Source organism: Aethalodelphis obliquidens, unplaced genomic scaffold, assembly GCF_003676395.1.
Source record: "Aethalodelphis obliquidens isolate GAN/ISIS:26980383/991018 unplaced genomic scaffold, ASM367639v1 scaffold24, whole genome shotgun sequence".
NCBI classification, from domain to species: domain Eukaryota; kingdom Metazoa; phylum Chordata; class Mammalia; order Artiodactyla; family Delphinidae; genus Aethalodelphis; species Aethalodelphis obliquidens.
In genome coordinates this window covers 19,756,083-19,773,516 of record NW_020837968.1, presented here as the reverse complement: position 1 = coordinate 19,773,516, position 17,434 = coordinate 19,756,083, and the positions used below count along the sequence as shown (strand labels likewise).

The 17,434-nt window shown below is 34.8% G+C and overlaps 1 protein-coding gene across 15 annotated transcripts in view; it reads left to right on the top strand.

Moving 5' to 3' along the window:
• CDC42BPA (CDC42 binding protein kinase alpha) overlaps positions 1-17,434 on the top strand; it is a 311,334-nt gene that overhangs the window by 101,610 nt on the left and 192,290 nt on the right. For all 15 annotated transcript variants that reach the window (XM_027122374.1, XM_027122372.1, XM_027122377.1 and 12 more), the window contains 2 exons: positions 11-106; positions 13,366-13,514. In XM_027122374.1, the coding sequence (XP_026978175.1) occupies positions 11-106; positions 13,366-13,514 (245 nt within the window). The remainder of the gene's footprint in view (positions 1-10; positions 107-13,365; positions 13,515-17,434) is intronic.

Genomic DNA, 17,434 nt, shown 5'->3' with positions numbered 1-17,434 from the left:
TCCTTTTCAGACAGCATGTTTTCGTGAAGAAAGGGATGTGTTAGTGAATGGAGACAATAAATGGATTACAACTTTGCATTATGCTTTCCAAGATGACAATAACTTAGTAAGAATCACTTTTTATATGTTTCTATATCCTTATTAATTTTTTATTGGCAGAATTTAGAATTTAGCATTATTTTCTCTTAAGCATTATTTAAATGTAAATGTTATTTAGAAAACCACTGAATTTCAGAGTATAAGTTGTTTATTTTGATATGTGATTTCTTTCCCTGGGTAATTCAATACCTTTCTGTTGGAATTTTTTATGTTTTTTAATAAACACGTCAAAACTAAATCCAAACAGATTTACATTCTATAAAAGGTGGTCAGGATTTTTTTCCATTATTTTCTCAAGATATCTTATTTGTAGTATTCTATTACTATTTAGAAGTTTACATATTTTTCAAAGTTGTCATGTGTTACTTTAAGTAGAGCCATATTTAAAATCTAGGCTGTGTCTAATTTTATATTAACATCATGAACCACTTGACAAAAGAAGTTGGGAAAGAGCTTGGAGGAAAATCAAACTGTTAGAAGCACTACCAATTGAAGATTGAAGAGATGAACAAGTAAATAGGAAAATAGGTGATATCTGTCACAGTCGAGTGTACAACTCCTTGGCCTGTTATTCAAAGCTCTTCATTTTCTGACCCCAGTTTTTATTTCAAGGTTTAGTTTTTAGCATACATGTGTTGAGTTCCTGCTTTGTGCCAGCTACTACTACTATGTACTGGGATATAAAAATCAATAAGACATTTTTCATTAATTTGATATTTATTGGACATGTGCTGTGTGCTAGGCATTGTTCTTTAGATTCTAGAGACTCAGTAGTGAATAAGACAGACAAAGGATCTCTTTTCTTATTCTTACATTCTTGTGAGGGGAACCAGAAACGGAATTCACAGTCAAGTAAATAACATTTACACATTGTTTCATATAAGAAAAATATAACATTTATTCAAAGGTATGAAGTCAGTAAGGGCTCTTCTAAGAAAAATGTACATTGCCTAAACCAAGAAGGGAGAAGAGGCGGAGATGGCTTGGTGAGCATGGAGATTTGAAGCCACCTTGTTATGTTCCTCTTGATGAAGGATAGAAAAAGAGGCTTGGGGATGAGGGAGGAGAGATGAGAGAGTCACATAATATAGCACCTTATACGTTATGGTAAGGAAATTAAACTTTTACAGTCATGAGTTTCAAAAACAAATATTTTTTTGATCATGGAACTCTAGTGTGTGTGTTTTGTAAAACAACATTATATCTGAAAGCCTGTACAATGAAGCATATAGAAACGCAACTGCCCTGACTGATCTCTTAGCTTCCTCCTTCCACTTTCCTTCATGCTTTCTCAGGGTTCTTTCACAGAGCAGGTTTGGAAGCTGCTGTTTTAGGACTGTAGAAGGGTTTGTGACAGGAAAGGACTGAGGTTGTTTGAGGGATGAGAGGAAGGCTAGTGTGATTATGATAAGGAGGGGAGAGAGGTATAAAATGAGGCTTCCAGAGTGTAGGCCATGCAGAAGAGTTCGAATTTTATTCTAATTTCCAGGAGGGTTTTAAGGATAGTGTGATAATCAGTTTTATATTTTGTATAGAACATCCTAGCAGAAGTGTTAAGGATGGATTTCAGGGGGCAAAACTAGAGAGACCAGTTAGGAGACAATATTCAGGTGACAGATAATGAGGGATTGAATAAAGGTGACAGTGGGAGGGGATGGTTTCAGGTACTATTTAAGAAGTAAAATAATAATGACTTGTTGTGTTTGAGTGAGTGTCAGTGGAGGAGAGAGGAGTCAGAATGATTCCCAGTTTTCTGGTGTCTGACTTGTGGGATTCAGTGGTTGGTAGGTGATGAATTGAGTTGGGGAATATAGGAGGAAGAGAAAATTTAAAGTAGGTGGGAAGATGATTAGTTTAATTTGATATATGTTGGGTTTGAATTGTCATGTGATCCATTTAATGGGTTAGATATGTAAGTCTGGTGTTTCTGAGGGTGTCTTGGAGTTCTTATAGATCAGATTTTGGCAAATTGTGGCCTGCAGCTCACATCTGGCTCACCACCTATTTCCATACAGCCTGCAAGCTAAGAGTTGTTTTTACATTTTTAAGTAGTTGGAAAAAATCAAAAGAAGAATACCTTATGACATGTGAATATTATATAAAGTTAAAATTTCAGTGTTCATAAAGTTTTATTGACACACAGCCATGCCCATTGATTCATGTATTATCTGTGGCTGCTTTGTGGCAGAGTTGACTAGTTGTGATGGAGACTGGCACTGTGACAGAGGGTAACACACTATATGTGTCACTCGTTGCTTTGCACTGAGTCAGACTACAAAGCGCAGTGACAGTTATAACTTGATAGCATTTCAATTTATAACTTGATAGCATTTCAAGTGCTATATCATGACTTTTTATTGTTTTTAAAATTAACAGTGCATATGCCTCATGTCAAAATAAGAAAAGTAGACTTTTCAGTATCATGCTTTTAAGGCACAGTAGAGTGTGGATTATTTTGTTAATGAATTAAATTACGGCATAGTGTTTATTGCATAACTACACTTCACTTGTACTAATAGAATACAATAAATGTCTACATTGCCAAACTGAGCACTCATCACAGCATTCCTAACGCATAGGAAAGCAGCAGTCAGAAAAGTTAGAAAATTTAAAACAATATCTTACCACAGCAGAATTTTTTCACAAAATAAAAAATGAAAATGAGGCTGCAACTGTAGTAAGTTCCTGAGTGGCTCATTTACTAGCCAAACAAGGAAAGCTATTTACCAATCTTGAGTTAATTAAATCATGTTTGATTGCAGCAGCCAAAGAAATGTGTCCACAGAAAATAAACTTGTCTAAGACTATTAGCGTTTTGGTGAGAACAGTTGCTTCAAGAATCGAGGACAATGGGAGCAGCATCAATGGTGGATTTTAAAACCAGGGAAATAATCATTTCCTGTCACATTGAGAGGGTTTCTTTGACTCTTGAGTTGAAAGATGGTGCTGGTTCTGCTCAGTCCTTGTTACTTGAGGGGTCAATGTTTGAGTTTGAAATAGCTGAGGAATTAGCCTCTATGAATATCTTGTGTGGAATCATTACAGTCATATTATTTTCAAAGAAGTTGAGAAAACACTGATTTGGTACAACTTGAATTGGAATCTGCTAAAACATATTACAGTTGAGAGTGGTAAAAATATGTATGAGCAGGAAAAGGCTTATTTGGACAGATTTACAAATCATGTGAAAATATTAGTTGCGTAAAGCATGTGGATGTTCATTGTCTTATTAATCAGCAGGTAGTTTGCAGCAAATATTTGAATCTATCATGTGTTGAACCAGTAGTATCAACGTTGCACTTCATTCAGTTTTTTGGAAACAACTATTATCATTTCCATGGATTTTTATCAGAAATCAGAGCTAAACATTCTTGCTGTGCCATGCAGCCGTTCACTGGTTTTGCAGTGGTAACATTTTATTGCGATATTTTGAACAAAGGACCGATTGAAATATAACTGAACAAAAAACCCCACCCTCAACCATTATTATGAAGTATTGAAAAGGCTTGGAAATTAGCTTTTCCTGTAGACTTGATATGTTTTAAAAATAAATTTAAAATAAAATTACAAGGCAAAACAACACTTATATGCAAAACTATGCTATGGTGAAGTCATTTTGACAACTGACATTGTTTGAATCACAAGTAATGTCAAGCTGCTGTATCTACTTCCCATGCTGTCAAAAGTAAAAAGGAGTGAGATTTCCATTTCCACATAGATTTGCTGCCGATAAATCTTTTGAGCTCAAACTACAGTTCTAGCAGCAATTTTTGGAACTTGATGCAAGTGCAAAGGAAATGTTTGTAGTTCAACATCCATTTAACTGGGCAGTTGAGAACTTCCACCTAAATTTCAGGTAGAAGTGGTTAATCTGCAGTAATGACATACTTATGCACAGGAATCAGGAGAAAATTTTAATAGCATTCTATAAATGCATTTCAAGTAGAGGAATATGCTCAATCAAGATTATATACTCATGAACTGATATGAGTATTTGGCAGTACCTATCTTTGTGAATAGAGTTTCACAGATGAAATATGTAGACTCTCAATACAGATCAGCATTTGCAGATATACATTTGCAGTAGGTTTTTGATGGTAGGGAATGCTAACTTTGAGCCCCAGTTAAGCAAACTGTTCTATTCCCCTCTCCCCACAAAAGAATTACATTTTCTCATTAGTAGTCCATATTACAAAAATTGTATTCAATTATCACTATTATATTTTGCATTTTGCTAATGAAATGTGTGGAAATTTGTTTTCTCTCATTATATATGTGCCTATATAATATCCTTGATTTTGCCTCTTGGCCTGCCAATCCTAAAGTATTTACTCTCTGGTCCTTTACAGGAAAACTTGGCCAACGCTTTTTGTAGATAACAGTGAATACAAGGAGTAAATGAGAATCACTGAGCAGTGCTTGTAAAATGAGAAAGCAAGTTTGCCTAGAGAAGTCAGAGATAGGGCACCCCAAGAAGTAGAAAACTAATGGAAATGGTCAGAGCAAGAAAGAGAATCAAAATACTGCACCATGGAAACTGAAAGGAGAGTTGGTAGAGAAAACCATTAATAGTGTTAAATATAGTATAGTGGTAAATAAAAAGATATGACTGGAAATATTGTGCCTGCCCAAATTCTCTGTTTCAGCCTCAGTGGAGGGAATACCCTCCATTCTTGAGCATTCTCTGTACTCTTTTACTTTCTGTCTTTGTTTTTATTGTCCATGATATCTTTCATACTAGTGCCACTCCTTCCTCTTCCTGCCACTAGTCCTGTTGAAGTCTAGCTAATACTTTAATATTGTACTCAAATTCTACATCTTAACAGTATTTCCAGTTTGAATTAATCTTTCTTATTTCATTTTAGCTTTACATTTTTTAGTACTGCTATTATATGATTAACCTATGTATGTATATATCTTTGATTTTTTGGGTACAACTTAAAAAAGTTTTAAATAGATGGCATGAACCCTGCTATCTTTAGCTAAAATATAATTAGAGGTTAGTGTAACTTAATAGCCGTGAAGTTTATCTGATTTCAGGCCAGGTTCAGGTGTTCAAACAGGGTCATTACTTGTCTTTGTATCCTGTACATGCTTCCAGAGTATAAAAGTGTTTTTCAAACCTCAAATTGTGAGTCATAAAATCAATTTAGTAGGTTACACCAGCATTTAAAAAATTAAATAGACTAGGAAATGACAGAGTTCAAATAGTAAGAGTAAATATTGTTTCATGACATTTCTTTTATAATGATTACTGAATAATCATATAAACCATATTATTTTTGTGGGTTATAGTCAGAATTGTTTAAAAGTCATAACGTAGAGCTTTGCACATCTTAGTTGCTCAGTTGTTAAATTGAATGGAATATTTGATTTGAATTTACCATACTTATATGAGATTTTAGGGATGAATGTATCAGTGCAAATATAATCTGCATAGATTTGTCAGCAAAATTAAGATTAAATCGAACACATGCCAAATACTTGCTTAACAAAATTATAACAGTTTATCATGATGACTTTTCAGAAGTTTTTGGATAAGGACTAAAATCCACTATGACAATGAATTCTACTGTAGATAGATGTAACACTGTATATTTATGGATTGCTTAAAACTCTACATTTTGCTATAAATATAGAAATATATATAGATACAGAAATAAAATGTCCAAATGCCAAATTTTATATAGCAAAATTTTGCCAAATTTTCAATGAATAAAAGCCTGACTTATCATTCTCTCTCCTCTGAGTTATTTAGTCTTATCTGTGCTCTTTGCATTTGAGATTAGGATTAATATTTCTTTTTCAAAGACACTTCTAAGAAATTGTGTGTGTATATCAGCCATTAATTATATTAGAATTAAAATTCCACAATAACTGGAGGAGGACTGAAATACTCTAGTAGTCAGCTCTCCTGTAAACAGCCAGTTTTTCTTTAGTTCAGGGAAACCTTCATGGTCTATTAGTCTCAAGAGTCAGAAGTCCTAAATTGTCTTGTTATCATCAAAGATTTTCTTTTGAATATTCATGAAATATAAGAAAATAAAATCATTTAAAAATGTTGACAAACCTTGTTTTAGATACCCAAAAAGAAATTTTATTATACATAGTTATTTTCCAAAATAACTTTTAACCCTAGTAGCCCTAAAGCAGTCAAATAAGTAACATGATTTACAGAGCTATACAATTCAAGGAAGCTGTGGTAAATAATTTGACTTTCATTTGTAATATGCTGAAATATCACTATAGCCAGTTTATGAAAAAAATATATGGTCATAGCATATGTGCATTTTATTTGTTTAGGAAGAACCTGCGTAATTTAATGAATGATATTAAGGTGTGATTAGAACATTTTTTCCTTAAGAAAAACTCATTAAATACAAACCTACTTAGTTGTATCTATATGGGCACATAAACCTCTTATCACTTAGATATCATTTAGAATATTACAAATCAATGAAAATTTCTTTTTTCCTCACATTTTCTTATTCACTGTTTCCTATTATTTTATGTTTGAGGAAGAAAAAAGAACAGATAGGAAGATATTTAAAGCAAAAATTTTGCTTTTTGAATTAGCATTTGTAAACTGATTAGAGGATGAAAGATATTTAAATATTAAACTGTAATTAGTCATATGAACTTTAAATTCTTTACAGGAATCCAGTTTGTGTTGGAGATAGAAATTATTAGAAAGGTATTTTTGTAAGAGTGAAAAAAAAAAAGGGCTAGGAGGGCTAAATAAAAGGTGGGGCTCTAAGGATTGACTATTAATCTCTTCTTGTGACAGCAAGATGACCAAAGGAGTTTGGTATTCTCCGTAAGAAGACTTCTAAAAGCATATCTGTTCTGTGAAATGTATTTTCTCTGGACACAATCTATTTATTGTATGTTTTCACATGCTTTAGCATTCTTTCCTTGGAATGTAGTTCCTTAAAAAGCACAAACTTTGAATTAGAGATTTTTTAGAAATTCAGAGTTGGAAATTTTCTGATGTGTATATCTACACCTAGAGATCTGTTTATTTTGGAGGGATACAAGATTTCTGAGGACTCAGCCTGTATCCTTAATTTCTTATTTGTTATTCTGATGTTTAGCACATACTCTTTTATGTCATGGGTATTGTCAGCTTTTTTACTGAACACTGACTTTCTTTAATTGGAGTAAGAAGGTAACTGATCAAAGATCAAGAACTCTGAGTTCTGGCTTTCCTACTCTTTAATGTAATGTTTGGGCAAATCATTTATCTTTATTGTCTCTTATTACATAGCCATAAAGCAGGAATAACAGTTATGATCCCTATCTCCAGTATAGGGACATTATACAAATATTCCTGCACCCTCATTCTATAACCCCCTACTTCCTGGAAAAAATGAAAGCCATTGGTTACTCAAGTATGAACTTTCTTAACTTTCTGTGCTCTGACCTCAGCATTTCCTTTCATCCTTCCCCCGTATACAAATTTATCCATATTTGGGCCTGTTCTTATCTTTTTTTCTCAATGTGGATGAGTTATATCTTTATATTTAGGATTATTCCTATCAACCTTTCCCTTTGACTCCATCACCTTTGGCCTTTTGCAGAACTTTACTCCATTGGTCAACTTCGATTTGACTAGGTCTTTTCCTCTATACAATACAGAGATCTATATACATTAAAAAGTTAATAGTCCTTACCTTCATCTTTCATTTCACCCTCTTGAGGTAACTAATGTTAACTTTGCTGTATCCTTTCATTTTTTATGCTTTGTATAATTGAATGTTTGTGTGTATATGTATATTTTCTTCCTTTTTATAAAAATGGGATTACAAAGTATATATTACTCTGCAGCTTGCTGTTGTTGCTTAAAATATCTCATGGGCATATATATTTAATTTTTCTTTTGGGCAACAGTATCATATTTCATAGAATGGATATGTTGAATGGATCCATTTAACAGTTTTCTTGTTGATCTCTATTCATACTTTCTTATTTGTTCCAATTATCAACAGTGCTGTCCAGTAAACATACTTGCCCATATGCCTTACACATTGGAGCTTTTATTTTAATTGACTATATCCCTAAGAGTGGAAATGCTGGATCAAGGGGTATGCACCTTTTAAAATTCAGTAGATACTGTGAAATTACTTTCCCGAATAGTTGTAGTTTATCGTCTTCCAAAAAAGCAGTGTTGTTTTAAGTCACTTTCTCCAAAACAGTAATGATCATTTTGCTAATCTAATTGGTGAAAGATATCTCTTTGTTGCTTTGGTTTTGACTATGTATTGGGTTGGCCTACAAGTTCGTTCAGTTTTAAGTAAAAATAAAAGACATTTTTCACTTTCACGAAGGACTTTATTGAACAGCGTATTCACTAACCGAACGAATTTGTTGGCCAGCCCAATATTAATTGGCTAATTGTGTTTCCTTTTATGTGAGGAAATAGCCTGTTAATAGCCTCATCCTAGTTTTGTTGGATTGCTCGCCCTCTTCTTAACAACTGGTAGGACCTCTTTATGTTAGGATTATTATCTCCTTGACATGTCTTATGAATATTGCCTCTCAGTCTGTGGTTTTCTAAACTTGTCTAAAGACACTTTTGCCATATTGAGTAATATTTTAAAGGTAGTCTATAAGTAAGAACTTGTCCTACTGGATATTAAATTTTACTAATTAGTCAATGAGAACAATATGATATTGATATAGAAATAGACAACTGTAGCAGAATAGAGTGCCCAGGAGCAGATCCAAGTGTATTAGTGTCTTAAAATACAATGAGGGGGCATTTCAATTAAACTGGGGGAAAGAATGGAATATTTAACTACTTGTTTTAGATAATTGACTCTCTGTATATAAGAAAATAGTCTTCATACCTTGTACAAAAGTAAATTTCAGACAAATGAATGAATGAACCTGATTAAAAGGTTGGGTTCTTTTCCTTTAAGAGCCTGCAGGAATACCCTCTTCTTATCCCTGTCAAAGATTTATATTACACTGAAATTGCCCATTAATTTGTGTTTTCTTCTTCATTAGATTGTAAATACCGTGAAGGCAAGAATTATGTCTAATTTATTGTAGTATCTCCATTGCATAAGTGTATTCTTAGCACATAGTAGGTTCTTATATATAAGTATCTGTGGACTTAGTCAATGAATTTATTTGTCCCTTTCTTGTTCTGTATTCTATTTTCCATTCCCAAGAAAATTATCTACAGAATAAAATATATTATAGAAAGCTATTCACTTTGGTCTTAAACTTGTAGTAGTAATATAGTCGAGAGGCCAGGAGCCTGGGTTAGGATTGTTGGTAGTGGGTAGGGATAGAAGTAGATGGACTTCACAGAGATTTAGCAGGGAGTAGACTCAACAAGACCTTGATGATTTAGTTGAATGTTGTAGTGAACAAAGGAAAAAACATAAAAGAATGACTTAGAGACATTCATTGGGATATGTTATAGAGGAAAAGGGGCTTTTTTCTTATGTGAGGTTATTACTTGTTTGCCTTTTGGATGCAATTTTGTCTCCCTAACACTAGAACCCTATTGCAAGTGTAGTTCATCTTCAACTCATTGCTTTTCTCTTGAGAAACTTTTGTGTTTTCTGCTTCTTGCTTCTCCCAGTTGCTGAATTCTGTCTTATCTACAGCTACTTTACCTCTGAGGACAAGGTGGGGAAAGAATGTGAGTGGGCAAAGCCAGAGCATTGTTTAGCAGCCAGCAGGAAAGGAAAACTAGGAATATTTATGTATTCATCATTTTTTATTCTATCTCAAGGACGTTGTTTACTGTAGAAGAGGTTCAGTAAGGCACACTGAAAGCTCGGAAGTGAAGGGATCCATGGGTTTATTAAGGGAAGCACATAGCAGTATGTGGATGAAAGTAGAAGATAGATGATGACTCAAGGAGCCTAAGTTTTAAATGGCGACCGTGGGTGGCAAAAGTACACTTTCAAGAGAGGAAAGCCTTTGATGTAGAAGCCTTTGATCTTTTTATCCTCTGTTTGGTACCAAAAAAAATCCTGATTGGCACCTAGTAAATGTTTATTGAAGAAATGTGTTATGTTATATGACTTTCTATGTATAAATATTAGATTCCAGTTTTAATAGTAGACTTGTTTTTTGTTTGAAAACTTTCTGTGTTTGCTACTATACTCAAAGTACTTCTTTTTAAAGTAAGAGCTGTGGATTTCTGCTCTACATCCATTGCCAAATCTAGCAACATGTTTATGTTAACAAAATTTTATTACATTAAATTATTTTGTTCTAACCTTCTTGACAGAGACTGTTAAACATTAGGCCTAGTAAATATAGCCAGTAAACCATAGACCAGGATTTGAAATACATTGTTGCCCTAACTTTCAAAGATTTAAAACATAAAATTTTCTTTTATTTAACAAAATTGCCCATGCTTGTAGTTCTAATGTATAGTAATAAGAATGTGGGGCCTCCCTGGTGACGCAGTGGTTGAGAGTCCACCTGCCGATGCAGGGGACATGGGTTCGTGCCCCGGTCCGGGAGGATCCCACAAGCCGCAGAGCGGCTGGGCCCGTGAGCCATGGCTGCTGAGCCTGCGTGTCCGGAGCCTGTGCTCCGCAACGGGAGAGGCCACAACAGTGAGAGGCCCGCATACCGCAAAAACAAACAAACAAACAAAAAAAGAATGTGAATTTTCTCAAGACTCTTTAACTCTTAATGTCAATAAGATATTACTTGGTAATATCCTTGAAATAATAACTCCATTCTATAATAAAATGACCTGAACTTTAAGACATTATAACTGACATTCTAAATATATTTAATTTACTAACCATCATGCTAAGTGCTATACTCTGAAGAAGGTATCATTATTGTAGTTATATAGATGAGAAAGTAAAGTACCAAAGAAATTAATCTTTCAAAAGCCACTTATAACCCATAGTCAGAATTTGAATACAGGTCTCTCTGACTACAAAGTCCATCTTTCCACTATGTCTAGTTTGTTTTCACTCACTGTATGACATGACATAACATGACATACCATAATATACACATGTATATGTAATACATGTTTATAAAGCAATCCAGAAAAGAACAAAAAGCTGTGACATAGTCTGTAATCTAACAACCCAGAGATAATCGCTGTCAACATTTTGGTGTATACTCCTTGTTTTTTCTTTTTTGGTATACACACTCTGTAAAGGAACACTCTGTTGTTTTTGTTTACATTACACACAGTACTCTCTGCACAGTACTTCACTTCTGACATTAGATGTGTGGGTTTTCCACACATCAAGCAGTTCTCCCACACTAGCTGGGTGTCCTATAATTTAACTCAATTCTGATGCTGTCTAACTGGAGATAGCATCAGATCTCACAGGTTGAGGGTTCAGTCCTGCAAGATGGCTCCCCATACTCCCCAGTCCGAAGTCCATGTTGTTACTTGTGCTTCTGACCTACAGGCTATAGATCAGAGATTTCCACCACCCCTTCCTCTGATTCAGTTGCTTTGCTAGAGCAGCTCACAGAACTCAGGAACAGCCCAATGAAAGAGATGTGTAGGGCAGGTATGAGGAAAGGGGCACGGAGCTTCGTGCCCTCTCCAAGAATGTACCACTCTCCCAGCACCTCCACTTGTTTGCCAACCTGGGCACTGTCTAAACCCCATGCTGGTTTTTTATGAAGGCTTCATTACTTAAGCATGATTGATTAAATAATTGACCATTGATTTTTTTTAAAATTGAAGTATAGTTGATTTACAATGTTGTGTTAGTTTCTGGTGTACAGCAAAGTGATTCAGTTATTCTTTTATATATATATATATATATATACACACATATTCTTTTCTATTATGATTTATTATAGAGGATTGAGTATAGTTCTCTGTGCTGTACAGTAGGACCTTGTTGTTTATCTGTTTTATGTATAGTAGCTTGTATCTGCTAATCCCAAACTCATAAGTTATCCTTCTCCCACCCCCTTTCCCCTTTGGTAACTATAAGTTTGTTTATGTCTATGTCTGTGAGTCTGTTTCTGTTTTGAACATAAGTTCATTTGTGTTACATTTTAGATTCTACATATAAGTGATATCTTGTGGTATTTGTCTTTCTCTTTCTGACTTAATTTCACTTAGTATGATAATCTCTAGGTCCATCCATGTTGCTGCAAATGGCATTATTGCATTCTTTTTTATGGCTTAGTGGTATTCCATTGTGTATATGCACCACATCTTCTTTATCTATTCTTCTGTCCTTGGACACTTAGGTTGCTTCCATGTCTTGGCTATTGTAAATAGTGCTGCTATGAACATTGGGGTACATGTTTCTTTTTGAATTAGAGTTTTCTCCAGATATAAGCCCAGGAGTGGGATTGTTGGATCATATGACCGTTGATGATTGATTCAACTTCCAGTCCCTTTCCCTGGAGGTCCGGGGTTGGGAGGTGAGGGTGTGAGACTGTAAGTTCCAATACCCTAATCTTGGTTGGTTCCCTGGCAACCAGCTCCCATCCTTAGGTTTCCTAGGGGTTTTCCAAAAGTCACCTCATTAACATAAACTTAGGTGTGGTTGAAAGGGCTTGTTATAAATAACAAAAGACACCTTTATCTTGTCACTTAGGAAATTCCAATGGTTTTAAGGAACTCTCTGCTCTATTCCAAAAAATATATATTTCTTATTATAAATCACAGTATCACACACACATACCTGTAAGAATTCCTATCTAAAATTAGTTGGCTTCTGTTTATGTATACTTAAGAAAAATCCATTCTGATACTTGCACAGTATCAGAAATGGGAAGAGAAGCATATGGTGAGAATTGCTATATATTTTATATACCAGTGGCTTCCAAATGCTGATCCAAGTGCTGGTCATAATAAAGTTGTTATTGGTTCAAGATGAAATAAGGAAAATGTAGTGAGATGAAGATGAATTTATTCAACATAAATGACTGTCTTATTCTGAGTTTTAAAAATTTATTTGGAGAATTTAAATGTTTTTTCTTCTATGAAATGTTGGTAAAACTGTGGTCTGTTGTTGTAGTTGATGATGATGTTACTTTTCCATATTTTTACTTTGCAAACAACAACAACAAAGCAGTGATAGTCCTATATTGTTTCCTGCCCCAGTTTTTAGAAGATTTATTAACTGCTTTACGAAATTTTCAAGACTTATAAGTGACTGCTGCTGATCGTCTTACCCAGCTCCTTGTTAATTAACAACAAAAGTATTTGATCCAGTGCTATTTGACCTTGGTTTACATTAGATACATTGTTTTTTCCCCCTTATTTATTGAGTACATTTTATTTTTCATTCTCAGTACCTGGTTATGGATTATTATGTTGGTGGGGATTTGCTTACTCTACTAAGCAAATTTGAAGATAGATTGCCTGAAGATATGGCTCGATTTTACTTGGCTGAGATGGTGATAGCAATTGATTCAGTTCATCAACTGCATTATGTACACAGGTGAGTAAGATGCAGTGAAGGAGCGGATTGTATAAATGTCAAAAGAGATGTTTCTGTAAGAAAGTGGTGATTTTGATTGCCATGGAATACTTTCTTCTTTGTAAACTGTTCGACAGGTATAATGATTTATTTTAAGAATTTCCTACAAATGTGTTATTTTGTGTACCGTTTAAGATGGAATGAAAAAGCAGGCCATTTACAAAATGATTTTTGTGTAAGATTGTTCTTACGCCTGTTGACACATATTAAAAATCTCTGTAAACATCTCATAATAATTTATGTGTAGTAAAAAATGTTAAAACTTATTGGATGGTTTAAAAGGCAGTCTCACATTTTTAAAAGAAAGAAAGTAGGAAATCCTCACAAAGTTATTGGTGAATTGATCACTCAAATGAGAAAATCTTTGGGTTGTGCAAAATGTGAGAAAGTAAAGAGACGCTAAGGAGAAGGAGGGAAAGGGAAGGGATCCTGGCATGTTGGAAAGAAACAACCATTTTCTAAGACCATAGTTTGAAAACTTCAGCATGCATCAGAATCATATGGAGGGCTGTTAAAACTCCAGAGTTTCTGATTGAGTAGGTTGGATGGGTCTGGGGACTTGGCATCTCTAACACCTTCCCAGGTGATGCTGCTGCTTCTGCCCCTGCTGGTCTAGTGACCTCACTCGTGATAACTTACGCTCGAAGACAGCAATGGCTCTTTCTTTTTTTGCGGTACGCGGGCCTCTCACTGTTGTGGCCTCTCCCGTTGCGGAGCACAGGCTCCAGACGCGCAGGCTCAGCGGCCATGGCTCACGGAACCAGCCGCTCCGCGGCATGTGGGATCTTCCCAGACCGGGGCACGAACCTGTGTCCCCTGCATTGGCAGGCGGACTCTCAACCACTGCGCCACCAGGGAAGCCCGGCTCTTTCGTTTTGAGTTGTGGGTGATGAGAGTAATCTCTGTGAAGAGCAAGAATGTAGGAAGAAGAAAAATTTTCTGTTTCAGAGTTTGTTTGTTTTAAGATTTGGGTATCTTATGCTGATTGATTTAATTAGCAGTGAAGTTTTAGTACATTATTAAAAGAAGAATAATTTGGTTAAAAAATTTTGTATTTTTCAGATCTCAGTTTGACTTTTCCTATTCACATGCTTTTCTCTGTCGATATCTGATAGTCACAAATTTTCTTGAAAGCAAAAACATGAACATACTTTGAAAACTGTAAAGCACAATGCAGTTTCTAAGGTGGCATTGTTGTCTCAAGAGTGAATTATTTGGATGAGAAACTCAAGTGCTGTTTTGTTGCTTAAGCAGTAAGCCAAGATCCTAGCTGAGGACTGTCGTTTAAAAGTACTTTAAAAAATCACTTCATTGAACATTTAAAGAATGCTAGTCTTAGACTCGTGGAGTTTAAGAGAAACCTTACTCAGTTCACGTCTAAATTCACAACGAGGACTTATATTATTTCTGAAAATAATTCATCTAGATTAGAGATAGTAAATATGAGGTATTTTTGTTACCCTCCCTTCTGCCAGGCTGTGACAAATATTCTTAACTGATCACAGGACTCCTTCCCACTGACTATATACGCAGTCTCATAATTCTTCTCAGGACAGCATTCTGGGTAACAACTATCTTTCCGATATTGAAATGTGGATTGTAATCCATTTCAGCCCTGAGTGCTGCTTGAGTACCTCTAATTTTACAAGGTACTTAATGTTAAATGAATCCTATTTATTCCATTGTTGGACAGCTCCAGTGTTATAGAATTTTACTTTATGTTAAGCTGAATTTCTTTTTCTCTTAATCATTGGTCCTAGTTTTGCCTTCAGAGCCACATATAATAATACAGTTTATCTTATAGTCATCATGCCTTCAGAAGTCATCTCTTCTTTAGGTTAAACGTCTAAACATTTATAGTGTCTCTTGTCAAAATTGACAAACACATTTTCTCTCCCACTGTCTCACACATGTGTACACACACACGCACACACACACACACACTCTTAGCCTGTGACCACTCCCATACCTCTTCTCCCTCCCTTCTTGTCTTTCCCTTTGCCTGTCAGTGGACATGTTCCGATGCATCGATGTGCTTCTTAAAATGTGATTCCCATTTTCTGGATAGAATATTTTCAGCAAATGCTTTACTGAGGAAATATTTATTGAGTCCTCTTTTATAAATAGCATTGTGCTAAAGTATGTGAAATTTTAAGTAAGTATAGCATACAGTCCTGACACTGAAGCTGCTTCCAGTCTGTTGGGGGACACAAAACACAAGACATAAACAAAAATTTTGTTTAGAGTAGTGAAGATTTTTTAAAGATAAAAACAAGCTTATTTTAAAGTGTATAGGGAAAGGCAACAACTAAAGTAGCTAAAATGATTTTGAAAAAGGAGAATAAATTAGGAAGAATCCCTCTACCTGATATTAAGACTTACTATATCACTATCTTAAGCTTAAGCAAGACTCTGATAATGGTGGAGGAATAAACGCATAGATCACTAGACAAAATAGAGGACCCAGACAGAGACTAACACAAATAACTCCCAACTGATTTTGACAAAGTTGCAAAAGCAGTTCAGCATAGGAAACATAGTCTTCAACAAACGGGCTAGAATAATAGGCAAAAAAAACAAACTTCCCTAAACCTCACACAAATACAAAAAAAAAAATTCAAAATGGATCATTGGTTTAAATGTACAGTGTAAAAGTATAAAAGTTTTAGAAGAAAACAACGGAGAACATCTTCTGGACTTTGGGTTTGGTAAGGAGTTTTTAGATATGACACCAAAAACATGGTCCCTAAAACAAAAACTAGTGAAGTGGACTTAATCAAAATTAAAAACGTGTTCTACATAAGATTCTGGTAAGAAGATAAAAAGGCAAGCTATAGAAGGGGAGAAAATATTTGCAAACCACACATCTGACAAAGGCCTTATATGTAGAATATGTTAAAAAAAAAAAACTCTCAAAACAAAATTTAAAAATCTTGAACAATCCAATTATAAAGTGGGCAAAACACATGAACAGACATTTCACCCAAAGGGAGATAGAGATGTCAACTAAGCACACGAAAAGATGTTCAACGTCATTAGCCATTAGAAAAATGCAGATTAAAACTACAATGAGATACAAATGAGAAGGTATTAGAATAACTAAAATAAAAAGTAGTGATAATACTAAATGCTGATATGCAGAGAAAGTAGATCTCTCACACGTTGCTGATAAGAATGTGTACAGCTACTCTGGAAAACAGTTTGAAAGTTAAAAAAAAAATTAAACATGTACTTACTGTACTTACTGTGTAGGTAAGTACAGTACTTACTGTGTAAGTAAGTACAGTACTTACTTACTGTGTAAGTAAGTACAGTACTTACTTACTGTGTAAGTAAGTACAGTACTTACTTACTGTGTAAGTAAGTACATGTACTTACTTACTGTGACCCAGCAATTACATTTTAAGGTATTTATCCCAGAAAAATTAAAACTTATATTCACAGAAAAACCTGTACATGAATGTTCATAGCAGATTTATTTGTAATAGCAAAATGCTGGAAACAGCCTAGATGCCCTTCAGTGGGTGATGGTTGAACAAACTCTGGTATATCCATGTAACAGATTATTACTCAACAATAAAAAGGAATGAATTACTGATACATGCAGAACCTGGATGGACCTTAAGGGCATTATGCTTAGTGAAAAGAACTAAAACTCAAAATGTTACATATTGTATGATTCCATTTATGTAACATTCTTGAAATACCAAAACTACAGAGATAGAGGACAGATTAATGGTTTCCAGGGTAGAGGGGCAGGGAAGAGTGTGGGGAGTGAGAGGGAATATAAAAAGACAGCATGAGGGAATTCCCTAGTGCCCCAGTGGTTAAGACACCACGGTTCCACTGCAGGGGGCATGGGTTCGATCCCTGGTCAAGGA